Genomic DNA, 10,394 nt, shown 5'->3' on the forward strand with positions numbered 1-10,394 from the left:
ATCATCTCACACCAGTCAGAATGGCCATCATCAAAAAATCTACAAACAATAAATGCTGGAGAGGGTGTGGAGAAAAGGGAACCCTCTTGCACTGTTGGTGGGAATGTAAATTGATACAGCCACGATGGGGAACAGTATGGAGGTTCCTTAAAAAACCAGGAATAGAACTACCATACGACCCAGCAGTCCCACTACTGGGCATATACCCTGGGAAAACCATAATTCAAAAAGGGTCAGGGGGGGGAGTAGCCCCTGCTCTCCACAACTAGAGAAAGCCCGCACGCAGCAACGAACACCCAACACAGCCAAAAATAAGTAAATTAAATAAATAAATTTATTTAAAAAAAGGGTCATGTACCAGAATGTTCATTACAGCTCTATTTACAATAGCCAGGACATGGAAGCAACCTTAAGTGTCCATCGACAGATGAATGGGTAAAGAAGATGTGGCACATATATACAATGGAATATTCCTCAGCCATAAAAAGTAATGAAATTGAGTGATTTGTAGTGAGGTGGATGGACCTAGAGTCTGTCATACAGAGTGAAGTAAGTCAGAAAGAGAAAAACAAATACCGTATGCTAACACATATATATGGAATCTAAGAAAAAAAAAATGGTCATGAAGAACTAGGGGCAAGATGGGAATACAGACGCAGACCTACTAGAGAATGGACCTGAGGATACGGGGAGGGGAAAGGGTAAGCTGGGACAAAGTGAGAGAGTGGCATGGACATATATACACTACCAAATGTAAAACAGATAGCTAGTGGGAAGCAGTCGCATATCACAGGGAGATCAGCTCTGTGCTTTGTGACCAGCTAGAAGGGTGGGATCGGGAAGGTGGGAGGGTGGGAGGGAGGGAGACGCAAGAGGGAAGAGATAAGGGGATATATGTATATGTAGAGCTGATTCACTTTGTTATAAAACAGAAACTAACACACCACTGTAAAGCAATTATACTCCAATAAAAATGTTTAAAAATAAATAAGTTGGGGGACTTCCCTGGTGGCACAACAGTGGTTAAGAATCTGCCTGCCAATGCAGGCAGCAAGGGTTCGAGCCCTGGTCCGGGAAGATCCCACGTGCCGTGGAGCAACTAAGCCCGTGCACCACAACTACTGAGCCTGCATTCTAGAGCCTGTGAGCCACAACTACTAAGCCCACATGCCACAACTACTGAAGCCCGCGCACCTAGAGCCCATGCTCCACAACAAGAGAAGCCACCACAATGAGAAGCCCGCGCACTGCAGCGAAGAGTAGCCCCTGCTCACAGCAACTAGGGAAAGCCCATGCGCAGCAATGAAGACCCAACGCAGCCAAAAATAAAAATAAATAAATTTATTTAAAAAAAAAAAAAAACAAAAACTCATCATTCTCCAAAGTGGATCTTTTTTATAATATTTATTCTTTTATTTATTCATTCATTCATTCATTCATTCATTTTGGCTGCACCGGGTCTTAGTTGCAGTACACGGGATCTTCACTGCAGCATACGGACTCTTAGTTGCGGCATGCGGGATCTAGTTCCCTGACCAAGAATCGAACCTGGGCCCCTGCATTGGGAGCGCGGAGTACTATCCACGGGACCACCAGGTAAGTTCCCAAAGTGGATCGTATATGTAGGCCTTTGATAATATTTAAATTTCCCTCAGTGTTATAGTAGAAAAATTGTTCTAAATTAATTATAGAAAGTTACATACCATTTAGCTACCTGAAGGGAAACGAGGACATTTCAACAATTTTTGTAAATATTTTCCAAATGCTCAGAATCATGATACTATATAAATAAGTCATTTATGGTACATACTAATAAAAACAGTTTATTTGCATCATGTAGGATTTAGTTTGTCTGCAAATAACAGAAACCCAACAGTGTTGGCTTATTTGTCTGAAGTAACAAGTGATGTGGGGGAAGCAGCCCACAGCTGGTATGGAGGCTCACAGTGTTACAAGGATCCAGGCCCCATCAGTAGTCCTGACCCACTAACATTAGCATGAGGCTTCTGTACCAGCTACAGGGTGGCTACTGCACTCCTAGGCACTCTGGCCATATTGCAAGATGGAAGAAGGATGATGGATGATGGGTGGTGAAGGGCAGAGAGCCAAAGGCACAAGGCAGCCTTGTCTGATAATCAAAAAAATCTTTTCTTTTGCTTTAAGCTCCACTTGTTTCTATTTAAACAGCCAAAATTGGGTCATATGTCTACCCAGAGCTATTGGGGCATCTGTAGAGTTGAATACTTTTCAGTAGGAATTGACATACCAAGGTTCTACTAGTAAGGAAGCAGAGGAGAACAGAAATATTGGGTAAGCAACTGGCCGTTTCTGCCACAATGTCATGGTTTTCATCGTTTCTGTGGTAGAAACTGAAATTGCATGGTACAAGTTACTACCGCTTTCCTCCACTTTGGGTGCGCGGGAAGGATACGCCCACACTCCCTTGAAGCCAGGCACAATCACATGCCTACTTGCAGCTCAGGAAGTTTGAGCAGAAGTGACATATGTAGCACCCAGGCCAAAGCACTGAGCTGCAGTACTTGACTCAAAGGCCTCTTTCCCTGCCACAAGGACCTCGGAGGTAAGGGTCGAATCGAGAAGGAGTACAGTCAGAGCGGTCACTGTGAGCAGAGCTCTCTGACAACCTGCACTAGATGTGGTACTTGGGCAATAAGTAAAGCTTTGGTCTTTTAAGTCACTAGGACTGGTCTGTTACCATAAAACCTAGCCTGTCCTGACTGGCACAAACTGATAGCTATTTGTCTTGTGCTCTCAATTAAATATTTTGTTTGTTTAATAAATAGGTGGGAGTACATTAAAATGTAGTGTATGTACATTCAACAAGCCAGTACCATTTCTTTAAATATAAAGGGTTAAAAATTAGATGATCTACCTTTTTGGAACATGATCTACCTTTTTAGAATGTCAGCAGTTTGGATACGATGATAATCTGTAGATACTTGAAGAGGAACACATAGGCTTCGAAGAGTTAAGTTGGCTCATTGAAGAGGATGTGGAAAGATTTGACCCCTATTAAGGAAGGTCCTTATGGATGGGGGGCAGTTGTCCAAGATAGTGAGGTGGCCCCTTCTACATCTTAATAAGCTCTAACAAAATGATTTTTCACTATTTTCAAATAATTTCAGGCTTACAAAAGTATTGCAACAATAAGACAGAGAATTCCCCCTCAGCTTCACTCATACCACACTCTTCTGCTTTTCTTCTAAATATCTGGAAACTTCTCTGCTTTCCTGGCACATTCATCCTCCTCTTCTTAAACTTGGAATCTTGGAGCTCCTCAAGACTACCTGTAGGCCCCTCTTCTTCTCCATCTACACTCTTTCCTCAGATGAACTGTGTGCACCTAAGGCCTGTTACCACATGGCGTGCCAGGTGACCTGAGCCAGATTTCCACATTTTGTCTGTATATTCTCTTTAACGTATCTAGTAATATCCAATTGTCCACATGATGTTGGCTCTTAAATGTCTCAAATGTACCTCAAACTAAGGTCCCAAACAGAACTTATTATTTTCACACCTCATCTTCCCATCTTCTGGTGTTTCACTGGATTTTACTACAATCCATCAAGCAATGCAAGCCAGAATTCTTATAGCCCTGTTTGACAACTCTCAATTCATCTGTCATTTCTGACATCAAATATCCCTTTCCTTGGGAAGACTTCCCTGACCTCCCTAACGGACAAATCTAGAACTGTCCATCTCACCTTCACTGCACTTATCACAGTTATGATTTTATAATTATTTGTATGACGACTTAACTAACATCTGTTTCCTTAACTAGACCATAAGCTTGTTAAGGGAAGGACTTTGGTTCTGTGTGATGTATCCCCACTTCCTAACCCATTGATTCAAACAGTCAGTGCTCAGTAGTGTTTATTGAATGAATACGTGAATGGGAACCTTTCCAACATGTGACTTTGTTCCTCAAAGTTCTGGCTTCCCTTCCTCTCTTTGGTGGATCACTTAAGGGAGCGAAGATCAGTTCACTTCCTCCTTGTTGAATCACCACTAAGTATTCTTAAGAGACTTCATAAGGGCATACAGATGCAACTTCTCCAGTTTAAGCCAAAACTTTTTCTTGTGTTACCAGTATTCCAGAAATTAAGGTCCTCAGACTTGTAAATGACACACAGCACTCATCCTTGTTCAAGCTGACAGTGGGCACAGCAGAGCGTGCACACACTTGGAGGAAGAACATCCCAGAAGGAGGGCACAGTAAATGCAAAGGCCCTGAGGCAGGAGCTCACCTGATGTACTGAGAAAGATCAAGGCCATCAGTGTCAGGAGTGGAGTGAACTGGGAGGAAAGTCTTTTACCCTGAGATGAAAAACCCATGTAGGTGTTCAAACAGAGTAGCAGCATGATCCAACTTACACTTTAAAAGAATCTCTATAGTTACTACATGCAGACCGGACTGGTCACCCATGTAGGGGTGGAAGGCAAGGGAAGAATTAGGAAAAACAAGTGCTACTACCTACTGTCCCCCACTTTCTGGTCTGCAGTTGGTGGAAGCTGTTCCCTTGAATGGATCTACAAAGAGAAGGTTTATGAGAGAATGGGGTGGAAGAAAGGGGTCAGTAAATGATTAGGGGAGCAGTTCTCTGGTCAACACACAGTGATTCCTATGCAGGACATGACAAGGCTAATCACAGCCTGGGTTTCTGAGCCAGGGCCATTTCTAAAGAAAGGAAGGCAATGTCTTCCTTGAACTGGGCTGGCAGAATTGCTCTGTCTCAGGCTGGAAATGAACAACGTTCAGGTCACTTATGGATGGCCTCCTAGTAAGGCCTTAAGGACTAACTGCAGCTCAGACACATGACTGCTCCATGGCCTGCACAACCGACCACACAGGGACCGTGAGAGGAGAGGTGATCTCAGGCCCTGCAGCACCAGGCTCCCAAGCTGCTGCCCCTCCCATCCAGTCCCGGGCTCAGACTCCTGCCCACCTCTGCCCGGCATTCTTAGATCAGCTCCTTAGGTCTTCACGTAAGGTCTTCTCCACCCCCACCTGGATCCCAGCGGGAGGATTTGACTAATTAGCATCTAGCAGGTGTCTGGAAAGAGCTGCAGGGCAGCAGTGAGGTTATGACTGGCACATGCCCCACCCCCACTCCACTGCTGAGAAATCCTCCACTTAATTAGGCTGCCAGAAGCACTACTTTTTTATTTTTTTAATTCCCTTGTAGGTTCTGATGGCAGTCATGCTTGTGGAAAGTTCTACGCTCTCCTTTCCACTCCTGCCGCCTCAACAATGCTGCTTCAATTAAAGTTACTGCTGCCAGAAGAGGGGGTTTTGTCTCCTCCAGGCCCAAAAGGGCCAGGGCAGGACACAGGCTCCTCCCCAGCCCACAGCCCCGCCCACACTATGGGCAAAGACGACTTGTACTATGGGTGCTTCTATGTACCAGGATTGGTGATTTTTAACATGGTCTGCTGTTTTCTCAACTTTACAATTTTCAGTTAGTTCCAAGGGCTTTTTTTATCACTTCACTGGTTCCTGGACTAAAGATTTAGAAGGCAGTTTAGATACTTCAAATGGTAGATTTGGTCCAGAGATTTATGGTCTTGGGGATAATCGACTCTATAAATTGTGGAATAAAAAGCTTATGCTCAACACAAAGAGTGAACCCTAATATAAGCTATAGACTTTAGTTAATAATAATGTCTCAGTATTGGTTCATCAATTGTTAACAAATGTACCACACTAATGCGAGATGTTAATAATGGGAGAAACTGGGTGAGGAGAGAGAGGTGGGAATGCTGCGTATCATCTGCTTAATTTTTTATGAACCTTAAACTTCTCTAAAAAATAAAAAGTCTCTTAACTAAAAAATAATAATATGGGCAGAGTGAGTAGTTGAGGGTATCGATGAAACAAAATTAGCCAATAGTTGGTAATTTTTGAAGCTGAATCATGGTCCACGGATGGGGATTCATTATATTATTATATGTCCACAATAAAAGTTTTTAAAATCTTATGCTATTTTAATAGCATGCCTTTTTCATTATAAAAATAATTCACACACATTGTACACATTTGAAAAATATTGGAAAGTACCTATAATGGAGTCACTCAAAAATATCTACTATAACATTTTGGCGTGGACATATATACAAATAGCAAAACCGAGATCATACTGAATAAGAAGTTTTAGATCTACCTTTCTTTTAAACTTAGTATTGCACCATAAACATCTTCCCACGTCTTAAAATATCTCCAAAAGCATGCTTTTAAATAGTTGCCGTAAGATTTCATAGGGTGGTTGTACTATATACAATCTAGAAATTAAATATCCACCTGAATGGCCCTCATCCCATATGGTTGGGATTGTCAGAGGTGTGAGATCTGCAATGCTCACCTAGTCCTGCCACAGAGCGGCCTGAAAGTTTCGTTTTTTTGTTTTTTTTTGCTGTTCTTGGCTTTTTCCTTAAGCTTTTCACCCCGTGTCTCAATCATGGACCTCACAGGTTTCTTGGCCTTTTCAGAATCTTCAAATTTCTTCATGGCTGTGGGAGCACGGATCTTACTGCTCTCCTCTGCTTCACGAAGGAGCCGCAGAAAGTCATTCTGGCAATTGAAAGTGCCATTCAATAGAATCAAGGCACTTTGCTGTTGGACCTCAGGGCGGTACTTGTCATAAAACAGCCGGTGCACAGCGTCTATCAACTTGCCTGCGTACTTCAGTGTTAGGTTCTTCTGAAAACCTACCACAAACACCAGCTCAAACTGGTTGTCCAGTTTATACCTGAGCGTGAGTGCCTCATGGGTGAAGGAGTTGTTACCTCCCCTTTCCTGCCGCAGTACCGAACGAATCAACGCGTTAATGAGCCGGGTACATGAGTCGCTCACGCCCTGGAAGCACCGGAGCACGAGCCGCCTTTGGAGAAAATGGTGAAGAAGCTGAGCATGGCGGCAGCGGGCAAGGAGCCGGGCCGGCGCCGGGAACTCAGGCCGAGATCGTCACTGCTTCCTGCTGCGCCAAGCGCTGGACACGTCCCACCAGTGGCCCCGGACACCGGCTCCAATGGTATTGTTTTGCAAGTTTCATTTTTCAATTGTTTCTTGCTAGTATGTATCGACAGAAATACATTTGTTTTGTATATTGACCTTGTATCCAGTAGCCTTTTAAAATTCACTTATTAATTCTATGAAACTTCCACATATTTAATTTAAAAAATATCTTAATCGATCTTAACGTTCCAGCTGGTATTTTCATTATTTTAAAGCATCCCATTTATTGACCATCACCGCTTATCTTTCTGGCTCACTCTCTTAAATATCCTGAATCCATTAACTTTCTAACCTCTTCAGGACCTCCAGCCCATTGACCCTACCACCTTTTTATTGCCCTTCATCTTGCTTACTTACCTGTTGGGGTCCATGGTCTTGTCATTATCATTACTTTCTTGCCCTCTTTCCTCTATATAGATCTTGCTTGGATACATTCTTGTTTAAATCCAAATCCCAGGCTCAACATGGTTGAGAAAAAGACACAACGATATTGGCTAGTTTCACTATAAATGGGCCTGTGATGTTACTCATTTCCCCAGTCCATTTGTTCTTCTACTCTTAACCGACTATCTTACACCCTCTGTCTTCTCAAACCTCCAAAGCCTCCTCTCCACCCTCACTCTCAAATGGTGATCTTGCTTCTTATTTCATTAGAAAAGCAATCAAAAGAGAACTTCTACATTCTACGACCACCACATCAACCTACCCACCAGTATCTGCACTCCTTTATTCGAGCACATTTCTCCTACAATAGTTTTATCTCTCTCTCTCTCACCTCTTCCATTACTCCCTCTCTAATGATTCCTTCTCAGCAGCTTACAAACAGGCTATGTTATCTCCTGTCTTAAAAACCAAATTAGGAAAAAAAAACCCAACTGCATCGTTTGACATGATAACCACTACCATGTGCGGCTATTTGAATTTAAATGCAAAATAATTAAAATTAAATGAAACAAAATTCAGTTTCTCAGTCCTACTGGTTACATTTTAAGTTCTCAATAGCCACCTGGGCTTAGTGGCTATTGTATTCATGTAATTATAGAACATATCCATCATTGCACAATGTTCTATCGTCCAGTGCTAAGTTAGAAGATAAGGTGAAAGAGAAGACCACACTTATGAGAGCAACAAATTACCTAGGAATAGGAAAAAAATAGCTCTCTGTTAAACCACATGACTTATTTGGTCACAGACCCCCTGTCTAGACCTCTCTGTATTTCAGGTCACAGCCAAAGTCTCATCTCTTTGGGAATCTTTCCTGACTCTTCCAGGCTGACTCAGAGGTTACTCCAGTACCCCCCAGTGCAACATACAGTTGATTCTCATTATTTGCAGATTCCGTGTTTGCAAATTTTCCTACTTGCTAAAATTCATTTTTAACCCCAAGAAGGAGGGCAGGAGAGGGGAGAAGAAAGCAGCAGCAATGACAGAGGTGGTAGAGAACCAGGGAAGGTTTAGGACTGGATGTTTTGGATGAGATCCAGAGCCTCCCTCTTTTTTTTTTTTTTCTTCAGCTAAGACAGCAGAAGAGATGATTTGTTGTACACATGTTACATTCAGCCACAAGTGAGAACAGAACTAGTCCAGAATGTCAAAGGTCCAGGGCAAAGCACCAAAAGGGACCGTTTTGATACGAGCAATGGGGTTCTCTCAAAGGTGGCCATCGATGTTCCAGATCCACTGAGACAAGCTCTAGACAGTAGGCAAGCAGTCCAATAATTTGTACCAGTGTCCCTGGCCTCTGGCTTCCCTTGTTTCTGCTCCTGTGGCTTCCTAGAGCCTCTCTCTTTTTCTCCAGGGCAGCTGTGAGAGGCAGGGTGGGGCTCACATCTCCAGGGCAATCAGGAAGTGCCCGATTGCTATGGCCTAAAGTGCTTTCCATTTTCCGGGGTGCGGCCTAAGCCCTAAAGTGACCCAGCCTTGAGTAAGTTCTGATTGCTCACCCATCCAGGAAATTACCTTCTGTCTGGCAGAGATTCTGTTGAAAATGACTTTGGGTGGGGGACTAGGTCCCCACTCCAAGGTGATATGGCCTGGATAGCTTGGAGGGAGTCTGGGATATCTTGGGGTGACCTAGGTCAGAGAAGCAAGGAGGGGGCAGGACTGTCTGCCCTTATAGTGGTTCATCAGAGATGAGAGATGAGGCCTGAAGCCTCTCTGTCTCCCATGGCAGTCACCACAGGCACTCAACCCAGTACCTTTCCCTTAGGACCCCCATGCAGCCTCAAAGGACATCTGCAATGGGGAAGGTAGGGGAACCACCCAGGGCAGCCCGCAGGTTCAGAGAGGGCAATGGAGTCACACAAGGTCACACAGCCAACCAGAGACAGAAGCAGAATGGAATCTAGTTCTCACTCCCACACTCAGTTATTTTTGTTTTCCCTCCAAATTGTCAGTTTCTTTTTTTTTTTTTTTTTCAGTATTAATGCTTTATTTCCTAAACAGGGTAGTGGTTTCACAGGTGTTTATTACATTAGTCCTTATAGCCTCTGTATGTCTGAAATACATCATAATTTTAAAGGGGGTAAATGGTAAATTTGTAGAATACAAGAACTGTTTAGAGGAGAGCTTGCTGAGGGAGGGGGCATAGGGGTGAATAAGTAACAGTCGTGTCTCAGGGCCGAGGAACTGATCTCCATCCCCTTCCTCCCCACTGCAGTTTCCTTGGTTCAGGTTTTCATCTTTTCAATAGCTTCCTGTTTGTTTTTCCTTGTTAAAGTCTTGTTCCCCAGAATTTATTGTTTATAGCTCTGAGTGGAATTGTCAGTTTCTGAAGGACCAAGACTCTTGTCCTGTGTCAGTCCCTTCTCCTTTACTTCCACCAGGGCCCAGACTCCAGAGCTAGTTTCCTAGCAGATGGGTTTGGTCATTTCTGTTAACACCCAGGCGAGATGCAGATCCACTCCCTGCTATTTCTTAAAGGCACCCACGCACAGAGGCCACAAGGGAAGAGACTAGATTGTCTAATCCAACTGCCACCTGATGCTTGGATGCTGCAACGACATTCCTGCTTGTGGGTGGGTGGCTGGCTGCATTTTGCTCACACACGCCGTTAGCAGACAGTTCATTATGGTTCAAGTCAGTCTTTTTATTTCTAAAGAAATGTGTAAAAAAGATATTCCTCATCCTAAATGGAAACTGGGTGCTTGTGGTTTGCCCCCCACATACCCTGGATCTGCCTTTGGAGTCTGCACAAAACACAACCTCCCTCAATCTCATCTCAAACCTGCAGAGAGTTGAAGATAGACCCATGTCCCCAGAAATGGGTTCAAGGCTTGGTTTCACTCCTCTAGTTTCTTTAATTTCCTGTAAACAGCATGCGTTTATTTGCTTTTGTAATTATAAAGGAAGCTCCTTATTT

At 43.5% G+C, this 10,394-nt stretch overlaps 1 protein-coding gene across 1 annotated transcript in view; it reads right to left on the minus strand.

The window, feature by feature from the left end:
• Positions 1–10,394, minus strand: part of CAP1 (cyclase associated actin cytoskeleton regulatory protein 1) — a 36,542-nt gene that overhangs the window by 24,423 nt on the left and 1,725 nt on the right. Inside the window, exon 3 of the mRNA XM_028488035.2 lies at positions 6,488–6,899. Coding sequence (XP_028343836.1) covers positions 6,488–6,899 — 412 coding nt within the window. The remainder of the gene's footprint in view (positions 1–6,487; positions 6,900–10,394) is intronic.

This window comes from Physeter macrocephalus, chromosome 3 (genome assembly GCF_002837175.3).
Source record: "Physeter macrocephalus isolate SW-GA chromosome 3, ASM283717v5, whole genome shotgun sequence".
NCBI lineage: Eukaryota > Metazoa > Chordata > Mammalia > Artiodactyla > Physeteridae > Physeter > Physeter macrocephalus.